Source organism: Thalassophryne amazonica, chromosome 4, assembly GCF_902500255.1.
Source record: "Thalassophryne amazonica chromosome 4, fThaAma1.1, whole genome shotgun sequence".
NCBI classification, from domain to species: Eukaryota; Metazoa; Chordata; class Actinopteri; order Batrachoidiformes; family Batrachoididae; genus Thalassophryne; species Thalassophryne amazonica.
In genome coordinates this window covers 24773356-24791552 of record NC_047106.1, presented here as the reverse complement: position 1 = coordinate 24791552, position 18197 = coordinate 24773356, and the positions used below count along the sequence as shown (strand labels likewise).

Here is an 18197-nt window from a genome sequence, read left to right as displayed (position 1 = left end):
TGCAGAAGGTGTTCATTGTGAAAAGATACCGGGGATTTAACTCTGCATCAAGCATACCAATGTCAGTCACATACTTCATTGCAGAAAGAGACGAAAGGAAATGCGTAAGTATTATATGGAAAGACTGAAAGGCTCGGTGGCAGATAAGAACAAAATCAAAAGGAAAATAACTCAAAGAAAGATAAGCGGGATCGAGGACTGAAACTATTAATAACTTCAGTTTAATTAAATAGTATGAAAGCTCAGAGGCAGATGTGGTGTGTGACTTGTTTTATCCATGGAACTGTGCAGCAGGGAGCGCATGAATGGTTTTCACTGACTTACCAAGTGTGGTTTTGGTGTTCTAATACGTTGTGTGTCAAGTTAAGTTACTCTTCCGTTGTTGCATACTGAATACTGACGGTGCTTCTTTGCAACTTATGTTCATTTTTGCAAAGCGTATCAGGCTGCTCTCTGGGACATCCTGAGAATTTGTGGGTTTCCCACAATGTTGCTGGACATCATATTCAGCCTATACACAGATACTGTGAGTGCTGTCATCTCAATTAATTTCATTTATTTAGGGCCAAATCATAACAAAGCAGTCTCAAGGTGCTTCACACAAATAAGGTCTAACCTTACCAACCCTCAGAGCAAGCACACAGGCGACAGTGGTAAGAAAAAACTCCCTCTGATGATTTGAGCAAGAAACCTCAAGCAGACCAGACTCAGAGGGGTGATCCTTTGCTTGGGCCATGCTACAGACACACTTGACAATACAAATATACAGGAAATTTTGGGAGCCCATGCTGGTGTCCAGGACGGGAGGCTTGCAGAAGAAGACACCCACTCTAACTTCTGGATGGAGCCGCACCTCAAACAGAGAGAGAGAGAGAGAGAGAGAGAGAGAGAGAGAGAGAGAGAGAGAGAGAGAGAGAGAGAGAGAGAACAGAATCAGACAGCAGAAAGACAACAAATAAGTAAGGAAAAACTCCCTCTGATGATTTGAGGAAGAAACCTCAAGCAGACCAGACTCAAAGGGGCGACCCTCTGCTTGGGCCATGCAAGCGACCCATTTGACTAGGGATGGGTATTGGTAAGATTTTATCGATATCGATGCCATTATCGATTCTGCTTATCGATACCTCTTGTGAATTTTGTACTAAAAGTAGGTTTTCTATGTATTTCATTGAGTCTTAAAGTAAATAAATATGAAATTGGTCACTGTATCCTTGATCTCTGGACATAAATAAAAATAAAACGGTGTTTCGCTTTGAAGTTATTAATTCCAACTGGACTCTATCGTTCTAACTTGACTCGGCAGAGAGCCGCGCAGCGTTTGGAGCTGTGTGAACAGAACGGAGGACGATTCTTGTTTCTTTCTCGCAACAAGACAGGAGTCTCAGTTAGTAACTTTAGTCTGCACAAAAGTGACTCACGATTTCACATATTCAGGAATGAAAGTGGTGAAAAACAAAAAAAGCTGAAACCCAAAATGACCCCCAACACCACCTGCACGAAAATGTTTCAATTCTAGAAGCTCTGAAATGTAATCTGGGACTGTTCCAGACGATAAACTGCAGTGAGTGCAGCATCCATTTAGGTGAGAAAAAAAACCCACCTTTCCTCATTCAAATTCAGTAGTATTCTGCTCTTACTAGGATGCAGCAGTTTTCTAGTTTGGCAGATAGTTCTGGAGGAAATCACTGAAGAAATTAACACATTGAAAATATGGTTTGACAAACTAACTGTCATTAAACTTAAATAAGACAGGGATGAAATGGAGGTATAAGAGTCACTAGGTGTACACAGGAAACACTTATTTATTTCTGTATGTATGTATGTATGTATTTATGTATGTTCATTGTTAGTTGGTTTTATATTTTCTGTTGTGTTTTTATTTGTGTTCTTTTTGTGTCTTTCTCTAAAATTGTATATAATCATTAGATTCATTATTATTACTATTATTGTTGTGCTTGCTATTATTATTAATATAAACAAAAATAAATTTAAAAAATCTTACAATTTGTAATACATTTGACTCTTTTACGACAACAAACGCTTGACAGCTGCAACTGCTTAATGCTATCTTTAACATTGAAAATACCATAGACATGCTAACGTGTTAGCATCGGTCCCGTTTTTAAAATATAAAATACATCTATCAACTGTTTCAGAAGACCATAACAGGTCGGTTTAACATAAACAAGGTAAATAATACTCACAGCCATATGCTCTTTAGGGTTTTAGCGGGGGAAAGCGAGAGAAAAAAATTAATCAACGAAGCAATGATTGAAGCACTGCTTTGATCTGCGAATCACTGCTTCAATTGGTTCAAGGTTCAAAGCAAAGCCGCGCTGCAGAAAAGTTGATTACAGACCCGCTCCAGGGTCTGTAATCAATGTACAGAAATTATAATTTTCCTGACAAACACCCCCAAAAACAACGGCCACTCTGAAGGACCGATAACAGAATCGTTAAGTAAAAAGGTTATTGATGTCGGTGGATCGAATCATTTCTTAACGATACCCGAAAGGAACCGGTTCCCGATACCAATCCCTACAATTGACAAAAACAATTTAAAAAATGAATATACAGGAAATTTTGCTGGTGCACAGGACAGGAGGGTTGCAGAGGTTGACAATACTCCCATCTCTGGATGAAGCCACACCTCAAACAGAGAGAAAAAAAAAACAATCAGGCATCGGAAAGACAACAAATACAGTATAATTTGTCAGTATTAAGCAATAAGAAAAACAGAAGAAATACTAAGGTGATTGCTGGCCACTAGCCCTAAGCTTCACTAAAAGTCCCAGACTTTAGATAAAGTTGAGGTCGCGGCCCGCTCTCTTTACTAATAAAATCAATTTAAAAGGGTAGAAACAATAGTAACATACAATGCCAGTATGCTATCCATACGAAAGGGAAAATAAGTGCGTCTTAAGTCTGGACTTGAAAGTCTCTACAGAATTTGACTGTTTTATTGATGCAGGAGATCATTCCACAGAACAGGTGCATGATAAGAGAAAGCTCTGTGAGCAGACTTTTTATTCACCCTAGGTCTAGGGAATAAAAAGCTGTACAGAGGAGAGGTAGAAACCCATTCATCAGGGATGTGTTCTGGTTCCTACATTGTCCAGTGCACAGACTCTGTGTTGGGTAGGGTTGTGGAGACCAGTGACTTAGGGCCCTGTCCCACTGGCATTTAGGAGGATTTGCGGATGGAATGCGCACAAAAGTGGCCCGCATCCGCCAAACGACCGCAATAACCGTGTAACATTCCTGTATGAGTCGGCCCCCATCCAAACATGTCCGTGATCATCCGCAGAGGCACGCATGTCCGCAGCCAGGATTTTTGAATGGCTCAAAAATCCTGGCTGCGGATGAGATCCGCATCACTGCCTGAACACATACTGAAGACATACGCAGGACATACACAACCAACGTGCCGCATATCCCCTGTCATCCGCTGATATCCGCAACCGACGGGTTGCCGTGGCTTGGCGGCGGACTGGGACAGCGTGCAAAACAGATATGACGCGTGCCCAGCACGGCCATATCACGGTCGCAAATGGTATGTCGCGCATGCAGACAGAGTGGGCATGGATGAAGCACGTGAATCATGGACCTGTTACTTTCCTGGGTGGTTCCCATCCAGGACCCAAGGCGGTTCTGTGTTGTGGTAGTGCTTCCAGATTTGATTCCTGCATGTCTGTATTGTTTCTGGCCAGTGCAAAGAAACAAATTAAGTTATGGAGACCTGACCAAAGCAGAGACCATTTGATGCACTGACATGCACAACCGCCAGTTCGTTGATGTGCACAACCACCAGTTTGTAACAATGAGTCGTTTTTGCTGCATTCGTGCTGAACCACGTCAAAATAAAAGAAAGGAATGAAGAATTTGATGTGAACATCAAACATCAAGAAACACAGAAATAAGATGATACACAATGCTAACAGACTGAAAACTGTTGGCTTCTCCTACACTGTGATTTCTAACACTGTACGTGGATCTGCCCCCCAGTGGTGAACTATAAAAGTGATCAGACATGCAGCATTCATTGCAGGGTGGTCAAGATATTGCTGACATGCAATGCTGTAGAAGTAAAAACCAGGCCAGTAAACTAGCTGTTGCATTTGCAAATGCATCTCTACAGGTCATCCTGTTCAAGTCATTTTGTTATATAAGTGTCTGCTGCTATTTATAGCGGACAGGGTGAATGTCAAACAGGTCTTTTTGGTCAGATTCTCATCCAAGATCTTGCTGCAGTATTACAATTGGCATTTGAGTGAAAACGTGAAACAAAGAAGTTGAGCATTTAATACATTTATAACATTTAATGGTATCCATTGATGTGGCAGGATCTGTAGAAATTAAGGCCTATCTGACATTTGATAGGGCTTTTCTAATTCCATTAATGCGTCTTAAGCAACATCCTTTTTGCTCCCAGCACAGAGAGAATTAAGGCGATAGAGCTAATCCAGGCATTGTTGACACAATCCTGGAAAAGGGATTAATTATCTTTGTCTGAGAAGAAAATTCCTAAAACACAGCACCCCCCCCCCCCGGCCTCCGGCCAAGCTGAGATAAGCAATTCTTTAAACTCCTCTACACTTTCTATCCCAGTGTGCACACTAACATGCACTGTAAAATTCATATAGGTCATGGCGGCAGTGGCAGTGGCAGCGGCGGCGTGTTTTTATCGCTGTGTGTTTAGTGGCTCCTGACTCCAAACTGGATGGCATTTTGACAGAGCATATAAAGGGCTCAGTCTGCTGTTAAGATTTTTGGCAGCAAGTCTTCATCTGCATCACACACCAGCATCATTTGGGCTGAAACGTGCACTATGCCCAGCCGCATGGTGTTCCTCAGGCCTGAGAGATGACATTGCACGGCTGAGTCGAGAACGCTCTGCTTTCCAGGATCACTTTCCAGAAGAGAAGAGAAAGTGGTGGGTGTGTTGAGTTATGTGACCCATTTTCCTTTCTGTTGAGAGGCAGACTTCCAAAAACCACCCTGGATATAGATTTTAGATTCAAGTTATGAGGCTGATGCATATGTGACGTGATGGATGGCTTCAGTTTGGGACATGAGGATGACGGTGTTTGCGTTGAGGTGACCTGGACGCCTGTAGACATGTGTTTGGTGTGCACATTAGCTGTAGAATATAACAACTCCATGTCTGTAACACATAATCTCTCTGAAAAAAGATGTTAAAGTGAAACAACGTGGAATAGAGATGATAATCTCATTGGATTTTCTGTAGAAGTGAGCGAGCTGAGGTTTATGCTGCTGAGTCAGATGTTTCCACAATAGCCACATTCGAAGATGCTAGGGATGCTGCGGTAGGTTGATTGGATCGTTGCTATGGGACATTTCTGCTGCAGGAATGACACATTATGCTTACATTTGATGAATCTTTCAAAAGAATTAGAGTGGAGACATGCCTGGGTGTAAATGTTGGGCATCTGACTGCACAACGGACACAAGGAAACAAAAAACGATCGACAAGAAAACAGGTGAAGCACGGATGGCTTCAAGGCATTACATTTCACCCATTTCCACTCAAAACACATCAAGATAAAGTAAGATCTCAGTGGATGAACATGTGTCGTAGGGCTGACAAAAAGAGACAACTTACAATTCTAGAGTCTGCTCATTGCATTTGACTAGTGTTGTTGGTCCATCGCAACAGTGTTAACTCTGGCAGGCCAATCTCGTCCTCTCTCTCGGCCAAATTTAACGGCTCCTGCTTTCTGTAAGGGCCCCTTCACTGAACTGACAGGAGGTGTGGCTATGACAGAAGCAGCTGTGGAGATCTGTCATTCTGGACATCCCAGATGGACACTACTGTGTTTGGATGGACATGGACTAACAACTGACCACTGTGACACATGTGTGTCTGTTTACTGTCATCAAGCGGACAAAAATAAAAACATATATCACTGTGGTGATGGGCTGCAGCAAGCGAGCGCGCATGCGCGCAGATAGACAGGCTGCCCCCAGGTTGAAAAGGACAGTCAGATCATAAGACACAGCAGGCGATCTGACTGTCATGTCACCCATGTGAAGTCTGTTCCATGACGCGGTATCCTGTGGCGCGCCGTCCACAAGACACGTGTGTCGGTAAGATGCATACGGGCCGGTAGGACACACGCCAGCAGCTGTTGACATGAATGAGACAAACGAACTGCTTCTCATTCATGTGATTTCATCATTGTATGTCAGTGACCATGGGTTAAGTACAGGAACAGACAAATCATATATGTATTGCCCACTTGATAAGAGGGATTCAGTATAATGCAATGTTTTTATATGGTGTGTGGCTTTGTTTTGTTTTTTTAAATATGTCCATGTCCTTCCTGATATAAGACAGTGTTCAGAACTTTTTACAGGACAGTGATGGTAGCTCACTTGGTAAAGTTTATGGATGTAATTAGAGTGTTTGAAAGGTGCGGGTTTGAATCCTGTGGGTGACATGTATTTTTTTTTTTTAAATGCATGATGTGGTTACACATCATGCAGCTGGTAGCACTGTGTTCCTGCGTGCACAAACTGTCACACTAGCGTTGTGCACGCCTGCCCATTGGTGCATTGTTTCATGATGTGCACATGCCAGCTGCTCCGATGGGTATTGCCCTGGAGTTGTACATATTCGCACTATGTGTGAAGGGGCCTTAACCAGTGGTCGAAACATTCCTATCTGTTAAATACTCTCTGATGCTTTTAATTGTCCATTTCTCGGCCATGGCATTACTTTAACTACCTAAACATAGATTCAAAATGGCATGGTTGTTTGTTGGGTCCGGCCAGGTGCATTGCTATGTTGGTGGTGGGACCTACCGCAGCGCCCCTAGCATCTTGAATGCGCCTATTACATGTACACTGTGTTGCATAAAATACTTCTTAGATTTCAACACTTTCACTTTCTCAATCAGAAATTGTTGGAATTAACTAGTAACATATGGCTCAGATATTTTTGGTTATCGCTGTGTTGGGGTGGGGGGGTGGTGGTGCTGAATCATACACTCCTTCACTTCTGGAGTAATCTAATTAATGTTGGCATCCATTTTATTTATTTTTTATTTTTATTTTTGCTTCACAGCGGGTATTCAATGGCAGGTCTAGAGGGGGGTTGCACCCCTGCTCCCCACCGAGTCACTTAGTGAAGGTGGGATAAAATATGGGAAATAAACAAAGGCTGATTGATGAATGCTGATGCATGGAGAACTGGAATCTTTCCAGTGTTTAAAATAAAAATTGTGTATTAAAGACCACAACTAGAGAGTCAGTATTAGCAATCCCAGATTGCCTTAGAAAGCAGGAAAAAGGGTCCTGGATACATTGTTACATTGTTACCACAGTCCCCCCCCCCCCCCACACACACACACACGACATTGTTTTCAGGAATGTTTGCTTCTTAGTAGGATTACACAAAAGGTTTTGTGGTGATCTTCATAAAACATGGTGCAAGAGATCATCGGTTACAGCAAGGGCACTCATTTTCCAAATTGTCCAATTGTCCTTCAGAAAGACAAGGAGCACCAAATTGCTCAAGGAGCTCATGTCAGCACCTTCAATGGACTCTCCTTGCATTGGTTTGCCATGTCACCTTTCAGCGTCCTTGAACTCGATGCCTTCTGCATCATCTCAGTCCATCCTGCTATAAATGGGTTCCGGACTTGGCTGGGGATGTAAACTATGGTGGACTAGCGTCCCTCTTGGGGAAGTCATAGACTATCATCCACTTCACACAACCCAATCCGGGGATATGCACAAGCACCAATGGGCCTCAGGGTTGATGTATGACTTTTACACAAGATTGGACCTTTTTTTAAAAAAATCATTTCCATCAGTTTCTTCAAATTAATGCACTGATCTTAATAAAGGTCTTAGTCACAGATATCACATGCCAGAAAAACAAGAAGTGAAATTTCATTCTGGTCTAGATAAGGATCCTGATAGGATGGATGTTAATGAAACTGCTGTATTGTCAGAATTTGGGCTACAAACACACAGTAGTGTTACTAATGTTGATGCATAATTCCAGGACGGATTGGCCTTGGCAGATGTAGGAAAACAACACATTAGGAATTTCATTATGAATTACTTTGTCGATCATCTCTCACCCTGCCTCATGTCTTCATATGATTACAGTGTCTGTGCACATACTAACTCTGTCTCCTCTCTGTTTTTCTCCCAGTTAACAGTGAGGATGTTGTCTCTACGCGGCTGTACTTTGTGAACGCCTCCTTGCAGCGGGTGACCTTCTCTAGCTCGGTGGGGGTGTCCCTGCCCTGCCCCGCGGGCGGCGCCCCCCATGCCGTCCTGCGCTGGTACCTGGCCACTGGAGATGACATTTACGATGTGCCCCATATCCGCCACGTACATGCCAATGGCACCCTCCAGCTCTACCCCTTCTCCCCATCTGCCTATAACAGTATCATCCACGACAACGAGTACTTCTGTACTGCTGAGAACCAGGCAGGCAAGATTCGAAGCCCCAGCATCCACATTAAAGCAGGTGAGGACACAGCCAAAGAACCAAAGCGATAGTTTAGATTTTCCAACTTAACAAGTCTACGAGGTCTATTAGAAAAGTATGTGACCTTATTATTTTTTTCAAAAACCATATGGATTTGAATCACGTGTGATTGCGTCAGACAAGCTTGAACCCTCGTGCGCATGCATGAGTTTTTCCACGCCTGTCGGTTGCGTCATTCGCCTGTGAGCAGGCTTTGAGTGAGGAGTGGTCCAGCCCCCTCGTCGTTGTTTCATTGGCCCTCATGTATCAATGTTGTGCACTTGTGGCATAAATTTACTGCGTAAACTTGAAATACACCAAAGTCGCCGTGACATGTATCAAGCAGTGCGCACCTGCCCATTTCTGGCGTACGCCTGACGTGATCTTGATAAATGCGGCGGGTGGAAACGATCGTAATTATAATAAACGCCCATAAATATTCAGACTCCGCTTCAGACACACCCTCATTTTACGACATGGAAGTCGGGAAGACGGCAATGAAAAAGAACTTCACCAATCACGACGCGTGCCAATAGAGCGTCAAAAGCGGCCGTCGTATCAATTGTTTTGTAGTATATAATCAATAAAGTGATACAGTGGTCCCTCATTAATCGCTGGAGTTACGTTCTAAAAAATAGCCCGAAATACGCGAAACCGCGACATTAGGCAGCGTTATTTTTTACAATTATTATAGACGTTTCAAAGCTGTAAAACCCCTCACTACACAGTTTATATACCTTCTCAATCAGGCATGAACATTTTCTCACTTTTCTCTCGTGTGTAAACACTCTCAAAGTTCAAACCTTAGTAGGAAAATAATACCAAACTGTTTTCAGGCCCAAACATTTGTTTGAGAAATAAAAATAGAATGTTTTCCTATAAATAATTATGATGGCTTTTAGAACTAACTAATTAATTTTAACGATCAACGAATGAGGTCGGACACATAAGAAATTATTAATAGTGACTGACCAGTATTTCACAGATCGGGCCTCTGCGTCCTGACGCTGCGCCTTTTCCCACTCACATCTCGCTGCAGCAGGTGTCTGTTTCCGAGTGACAAACAGTTATGAGTAGTTGTTGGCACTCTTTTTTCTTCTGGGCGACAAGATTCTTATAAACAGATATGCAGAACACAGAACACTGTAAAAAAAAAGGCATGCAACATTGGACTAAATACTCCGCGAGACTCCGAGGCCATGACAGGTGAATGGCGTTATAGCGAGGGACCACTGTATTCTCTTTTCACATGTCAATAATTCTTGACATGTGGATATTTGCTCACTCAGTTAATAAGACACGCCTAATCTGTCAGATTTCTTTATTTTTTAAATGTATTTCTGTATTTATTTTATTGTGACAACCGAATGGAGACGACAAACCTGGCTGCAGCACGGGCGAATTAAGGGAATGACGAAACTACAGTTGTTATTATCAGTTTCATTGTCTAAAACAATCACACCACATAAAGTTAAGCTCAGCGCTGCTCTGGCTCCAGGCTCGAAGTCTGGAGAAAAGGGCGTGCAGCGCTTTCTTTGCAGTCAGCGCTGTAGCCACGGATCATGCTCCATAACAATCCCACAAAAGCGGGATTTGTATTGATTATTATGTAGTATAATCAGGAAAGTGTTATTTATGTAACATATGCATTGATTTGTATAATGGCACTGTTTATCATGTTGATCATCTTCATTTTTATGTGGATTCCAGAGCTGGTTCATTTTGGTGTATAATTTACGCCACCTCTCGACCTGGTGTATATTTTCAGCGCAGCGTACGCCAAGGACCACATTGATAAATGCCAAGTAGCGCAGCCGTTTTGGCGTACACCCCATATACGCTCAAATATCGCCGTACGCAACGTTGATACATGAGGCCCATTGTCAGGAAATGGCGGAATGATTTGGGCTTTTTTTCCATCAGAAGTTTTTCAGAAACTGTTAGAGACTGGCAGCTGGAAACCATTAGAAAAATTTATCTGGCTTTCGGTGAAAATGTTACAGGCTTGGTAGAGAATAAGGAGTGTTACTGTCACTTTAAGGACGGCTCCCAGTGGCTGGGGGGCACGCCGCGCTCTGAAGCCGCCATCGACAGGCTGAGCGACCATTTCATTTCTAAACGGATGGCTGTCTGCATCCGTGACCATCGTGTGCCATTTCTCTGGTTATCACAAGAGCTGGACATCAACCATTCTCCAGTAGATTTCACTTTTAACAAGAGATTTTGCATGGAAAGCCGAGCGGAGGCTTCGCGCATCACGATGGATTCGCTACTGGAGCGAGACAAAATCACCTCCGTTTTGGTCTCACAGGACGGCTTTGAGACAGCTATCGGTGGTTTTTCCATCGAGTGATTATCCGAGAAATTGTGGATGTGCCTGGACATGCCAGAACATGTCCTGTGAGGCTTCATCACGGCGTTGCTGTGCGCCATGCGGCACCGCCACGATGCGCGGAATTCTTCCGCACGTCTGTCTCAATGTGCCGAAAAAGTGCTGATGTCCACGTCTTTTCACAATTCCTGTGCTAGTCAGACGATATCCCGGATAAAACACAGTGTCCAGTTTGGAAATGAACGGCACATTCCACTGTTACAGGAGTTTTTGTCATGGAAAGAGGAGCGGAGGCTTCGCGCGGTGCCGCATGGCGCACAGCAGCGCCGTGATGAAGCCTCACGGGACATGTTCTGGCATGTCCAGGCACATCCACAATTTCTCGGATAATCACTCGATGGAAAAGCCACCGACAGCTGTCTGAACGCCATCTCAAAGCCGTCCTGTGAGACCGAAACGGAGGTGGTTTTGTCTCGCTCCAGTAGCGAATCCATCGTGACATGCGAAGCCTCCACTCGGCTTTCCATGACAAAATCTCTTGTTAAAAGTGAAATCTGCCGGAAAATGGTTGATGTCCAGCTCTTGTGATAACCACAGAAATGGCACACGATGGTCACTGATCCAGACAGCCATCCGTTTAGAAATGAAATGGTCGCTCAGCCTGTCGATGGCGGCTTCGAAGCGCGGCGTGCCCCACAGCCGCTGGGGGCCGTCCTTAAAGCGACAGTAACACTCCTTATTCTCTACCAAGCCTGTAACATTTTCACCGAAAGCTAGATAAATTTTTCTAATGGATTCCAGCTGCTAGTCTCTAACAGTTTCGGAAAAAATTCTGATGGAAAAAAAGCCCAAATCATTCCGCCATTTCCTGGCAAAGAAACAACGCTGAGGGGGCTGGACCACTCCTCACTCAAAGCCTGCTCACAGGCGAATGACGCAACTGACAGGCGTGGAAAAACTCACGCATGCGCACGAGGGTTCAAGCTTGTCTGACGCAATCACACGTGATTCAAATCCATATGGTTTTTGAAAAAAATAAAAAGGTCGGATACTTTTCTAATAGACCTCGTACATGTGCCTTTTAACATATTGGCCTGAACATAAGACGGCCCTGATTACAAGTTGAAAAATAAGTTGGAAAAATACTTTCTGAAGAACAACTCTTATTTTTCTTTTTAAAGAAAAAATGCTTTTATTGGAAAATAATGCTAATAAAAGCACATTGAGTACATCAAACAGTGGTGCAGTAAATAGTGAAAACAGTACCCTTAGATCATCATGCCAGTCGGTTATGCAATTCCCCATAAGTGAACCTTTCTATGCATAGTTGCTGTGCATTGCAGAACTTCTTAATTCAGTAAATCCACAAAAGGGCCACAGAGGTTCTCGTGAATAGATGAGGAAAGCAACTTTGCAGATTTTAAAATAGCTTAAAAAAATCTGTGTAACATGCATAAAGTCTGCATTTGCACTTTTCTGATGAGGATAGAGACAAAACCTAAACAATGCATGACATGGTGTGTTGTCATTTATGCTGCTGTCTTAAAATTAAACTTCTCCCGATGTAGACTGAGCAGTCAAACTAATGTAGGTACATTTGAAATAAAATTGTGGGAGGGGAAACAGCTGGGTCCACAGAGTCACTCTGATGGGAACAGCAGGATAGTAGATTCTGGGAGGACTTAAATGATAAATAAATGTAATTTATTCAGTTATTTGTGAATGTTTTATGTCGGTTCTTGTGGTGATTTTGTTAAAGATATATAGATAAGTGACTGTAATGTTCAAATGAAGGAGCAACATTTGATACCATTGCTTGTAAATTGTCTCACAGACTGATTTTCACCTCTTGTTTGGCTGTTGTGGGTGGTAGTGAACAAAAGGTGCATTAAGTGTTACTGTTGCCACCTACTGTTGTGGATGTAGATGCCAGGTGTTGGTCAAGTTTGTGATTACAAGATGAATCTGTATTTTTGTAATATACTTTCTAGGAAAAAAAACTCATCTTATATTCAGGCCAGTATAGTAGAATGTGGCCAGGACTAGTCAGTTATCAACACTCCCTTCAACTATTTTGGACACCTGTAAGAAAACATGAACATGCAACCTCTCCTCTGAGGTGACTACTTAACCAGTATTATGGCTGTGTGTTAATTAGATTTTTCTCATTTATACAAGTTCGGGCAGAGGGAATGACCATTTTGGACCTTGTTTCTGTTCAAAGGAATCACAGTTCAACACAAAAATCAGAAGAGGGTGTTACAAATAGTAGAATGCTTAAAAGATAAGTTTTAGTTCTCTGCTGAGCCCCTTTCATGTTTGTCTTTATTGTTCATGTATCATCTCCTAACAGTTAAACACAAGGTCATACAAAAGAGAAAAAACAAAAAACAAAGGTATCAGTTATGTTGGATAAACAAACAACAACAAAAAGTTGATGCACCCCAAAAATAGAATGCCAGCCTCCACCGTGGCAATAATGGCCAATGATTACAACCACATCATCATCATTTATCATCTCCAGGACCCTGCACATGTCCTTGCCACTGGAGGCAGCCTTTTGTAAAGGTTTTAATTGCATCTACTGGATACCCACACTCCTCAGTTAACTGCTTCAGCAATACCAGTGTGCCCCAGGACCCCCCCCCCCACCCCCCCACACACACACAACCACCACTTACTCCCCATAACCAGCCAATGGACAAAGCTGGAGGTGATGAGTACCAGGTGATGGTGACAACAGATGGTACATCTATACTCTGTAGATTCCTCCCTTTGTCTTCTGGTCTTGTTAAGTGATCATAGTCTTATAAGTAGTCACACATATGCTCTGCCCAGTACTTTAGTAATCCACGTTTCAGTTCATTGCAGACTCTGAAGACTCAGCATGAAGCATACTTCTTTTAGGTGGGTTTTCATCACCCTCCAAATTGTGCAACTTAAAGTGTATTTGAAAAAAATTCTCAAATATTATTAAAAATGTTCTTCACATGAGATAGCTTTTCAGGTGATTCAGAAAAGCCTTGGTTTGAAAAATGGCAATGGAAACACTTTGTTAAATGATGAAAATATGATGTTACAGCAATATTGGATTATAACAAACAATCAAACAATGAGATGTCAATATTTAGTGGGATTTATGGTTCCGTTGCCATATCCGTTGGATTTACAGTTTTCGTAAAAACCTTGTTAGAATGACACAGTGAAAACACAGAACCGAGCAGTCACACTCTGTCAGTTTCTGCTTTGTTGACAATCTGAAAATTTTGCTACACCTTTGGGCAAATCTGTATTGGAAACCCAACTACTGTTTACAGATTACTTCCCCAGTCATCCCGTCGCTCTGACTATCTATCTATCTATCTATCTATCTATCTATCTATCTATCTATCTATCTATCTATCTATCTATCTATCTATCTATCTATCTATCTATCTATCTATCTATCTATCTATCTATCTATCTATCTATCTATCTATCTATCTATCTATCTATCTATCTATCTATCTATCTATCTATCTATCTATCTATCTATCTATCTATCTATCTATCTATCTATCTATCTATCTATCTATCTATCTGTCTGTCTGTCTGTCCCTTAGTAATAACGGTTAGTGTTGTCATAAGGGTTGTTCAAGAAGTAGTAAGAATGATATAAAAGGAAAAGAAACAGACAAAAGAAAACATTTTGAATCAATTTCAGTTTCAATTTATTTTCATTTATACGAGGTCTGTCCATAAAGTATCGTACCTTTTTATTTTTTTCAAAAACTATATGGATTTCATTCATATGTTTTTACGTCAGACATGCTTGAACCCTCGTGCGCATGCGTGAGTTTTTCCATGCCTGTCGGTGACGTCATTCGCCTGTGAGCACACCTTGTGGAAGGAGTGGTCCCGCCCCCTCGTCTGATTTTCATTGTCTGGAAATGGCGGAATGAAAAGGACTTTTTTTCCATCAGAATTTTTCAGAAGCTATTAGAGACTGGCACCTGGAAACCATTCGAAAAATTTATCTGGCTTTCAGTGAAAATTTTATGGGCTTCACAGAGAATAAGGACTTTAACTACAGGTATAAGGACCCCTTTAAGGACGGTCGGTGCGCCGCGCTGCGAGCTGCGACGATGCGGCACAAACCACTGGATCATTTCTAAGCTGATGGCTCTGTGGATACGAGACCGTCGTGTGCTCTTTCTCTGGTTATCACAAGACCTGGACATCAGCCATTTTCCGGCAGATTTCACTTTTAACAAGAGATTTTGTCATGGAAAGCCGCGCGGAGGCTTCGTGCGTCACGACCGATTCGCTGATGAAGCGAGACAAAGGAACACCTCCGTTTCGGAGTGTTAGAGGACAAGTTGGGACATGTCTATCTCAGCTTTCAGTGCTTACCAGTCGAGTGAGTATAAAAGAACTTGTGGAGAGCTGGACATGTCCCAACTGAAAATGAAAATCCGACGAGGGGGTGGGACCACTCCTTCCACAAGGCGTGCTCACAGGCGAATGACGTCACCAACAGGCGTGGAAAAACTCACGCATGCGCACGAGGGTTCAAGCATGTCTGACGTAAAAACATATGAATGAAATCCATATAGTTTTTGAAAAAAATAAAAAGGTACGATACTTGACCCAGCTATCTTAGCTAATTATAGGCCAATCTCCAACCTTCCTTTTCTCTCAAAAATTCTTGAAAGGGTAGTTGTAAAACAGCTAACTGATCATCTGCAGAGGAATGGTCTATTTGAAGAGTTTCAGTCAGGTTTTAGAATTCATCATAGTACAGAAACAGCATTAGTGAAGGTTACAAATGATCTTCTTATGGCCTTGGACAGTGGACTCATCTCTGTGCTTGTTCTGTTAGACATCAGTGCTGCTTTTGATACTGTTGACCATAAAATTTTATTACAGAGATTAGAGCATGCCATAGGTATTAAAGGCACTGCGCTGCGGTGGTTTGAATCATATTTGTCTAATAGATTACAATTTGTTCATGTAAATGGGGAATCTTCTTCACAGACTAAAGTTAATTATGGAGTTCCACAAGGTTCTGTGCTAGGACCAATTTTATTCACTTTATATATGCTTCCCTTAGGCAGTATTATTAGACGGTATTGCTTAAATTTTCATTGTTACGCAGATGATACCCAGCTTTATCTATCCATGAAGCCAGAGGACACACACCAATTAGCTAAACTGCAGGATTGATACCCTGACCTCTAGTAATACTGTGAGAAATCTTGGAGTCATTTTTGATCAGGATATGTCATTCAAAGCGCATATTAAACAAATATGTAGGACTGCTTTTTTGCATTTACGCAATATCTCTAAAATCAGAAAGGTCTTGTCTCAGAGTGATGCTGAAAAACTAATTCATGCATTTATTTCCTCTAGGCTGGACTATTGTAATTCATTATTATCAGGTTGTCCTAAAAGTTCCCTAAAAAGCCTTCAGTTAATTCAAAATGCTGCAGCTAGAGTACTGACGGGGACTAGAAGGAGAGAGCATATCTCACCTATATTGGCCTCTCTTCATTGGCTTCCTGTTAATTCTAGAATAGAATTTAAAATTCTTCTTCTTACTTATAAGGTTTTGAATAATCAGGTCCCATCTTATCTTAGGGACCTCGTAGTACCATATCACCCCAATAGAGCGCTTCGCTCTCAGACTGCAGGCTTACTTGTAGTTCCTAGGGTTTGTAAGAGTAGAATGGGAGGCAGAGCCTTCAGCTTTCAGGCTCCTCTCCTGTGGAACCAGCTCCCAATTCAGATCAGGGAGACAGACACCCTCTCTACTTTTAAGATTAGGCTTAAAACTTTCCTTTTTGCTAAAGCTTATAGTTAGGGCTGGATCAGGTGACCCTGAACCATCCCTTAGTTATGCTGCTATAGACGTAGACTGCTGGGGGGTTCCCATGATGCACTGTTTCTTTCTCTTTTTGCTCTGTATGCACCACTCTGCATTTAATCATTAGTGATCGATCTCTGCTCCCCTCCACAGCATGTCTTTTTCCTGGTTCTCTCCCTCAGCCCCAACCAGTCCCAGCAGAAGACTGCCCCTCCCTGAGCCTGGTTCTGCTGGAGGTTTCTTCCTGTTAAAAGGGAGTTTTTCCTTCCCACTGTAGCCAAGTGCTTGCTCACAGGGGGTCGTTTTGACCGTTGGGGTTTTACATAATTATTGTATGGCCTTGCCTTACAATATAAAGCGCCTTGGGGCAACTGTTTGTTGTGATTTGGCGCTATATAAAAAAAATTGATTGATTGATTGACTTTATTGACAGACCTCGTATAGCGCCAAATCACAACAGAGTTGCCTCAAGGCGCTTCACACAAGTAAGGTCTAACCTCACTAACCCCCAGAGCAGCAGTGGTAAGGAAAAACTCTGTCTGAGAAAGAAACCTCAAGCAGGCCAGACTCAAAGGGGTGACCCTCTGCTTGGGCCATGCTACAGACACAAATTACAGAACAATTCAAAAAACGAATATAAAGGAAATGCTGTTGGTGCACAGGACAGGAGGGTCTCCAGCACAAATACCACACCCATCTCTGGATGGAGCTGCACCTTAAACAGAGAGAAAAAAACAGAATCAGGCATCAGAAAGACAAGAAGTACAGTATAATTTAGCAGGATTAAACAACAAGAAAAACAGGAAATACTAAGGTGATCACCGGGCACTAGCCCTAAGCTTCATTAAAAGACCCAGAATTTAGATAAAGTTGAGACAGCGGCACACTCCATTTCCTAATAAAATTAATTAAAAGAGTAAAAAGCGTAGAACTTTACTATGCCAGTATGCTAGCCATACAAAAGGGAAAATAAGTGCCTCTTAAGTCTGGACTTGAAAGTCTCCACAGAATCTGACTGTTTTATTGATGCAGGGAGATCATTCCACAGAACAGGGGCACGATAAGAGAAAGCTCTGTGATCCGCAGACTTGTTATTCACCCTAGGGACACAAAGTAGTCCTGCACCCTGAGAACGCAAAGCCTGGGCCGGTACATAAGGTTTAATTAGGTCAGTTAGGTAGGGAGGTGCCAGTGCATGAACAATTTTATACACTAGTAGCAGAACCTTAAATCTGATCTCACTGGGACAGGAAGCCAGTGAAGGGATGCCAAAATGGGTGTAATGTGGTCAAACTTTCTGCTTCGCATCAAAAGTCTGGCTGTAGCATTTTGAACCAATTAGAGAGCCCTAATGCTGGACTGCAGTAAACCAGAAAATAGAACATTGCAGTAGTCCAATCTTGAAGAGATGAATGCATGGATCAGGGTCTCAGCATCAGCCATAGACAGGATGGGACGAATCTTCGCTATATTTCACAGGTGGAAGAAAGCAGTCCTCATATTTCTAATGTGGA

At 42.4% G+C, this 18197-nt stretch overlaps 1 protein-coding gene across 1 annotated transcript in view; it reads left to right on the top strand.

The window, feature by feature from the left end:
- LOC117509531 (Down syndrome cell adhesion molecule-like protein 1 homolog) overlaps positions 1–18197 on the top strand; it is a 351476-nt gene that overhangs the window by 18761 nt on the left and 314518 nt on the right. The window contains 1 exon segment of the mRNA XM_034169262.1: positions 8186–8506. Coding sequence (XP_034025153.1) covers positions 8186–8506 — 321 coding nt within the window.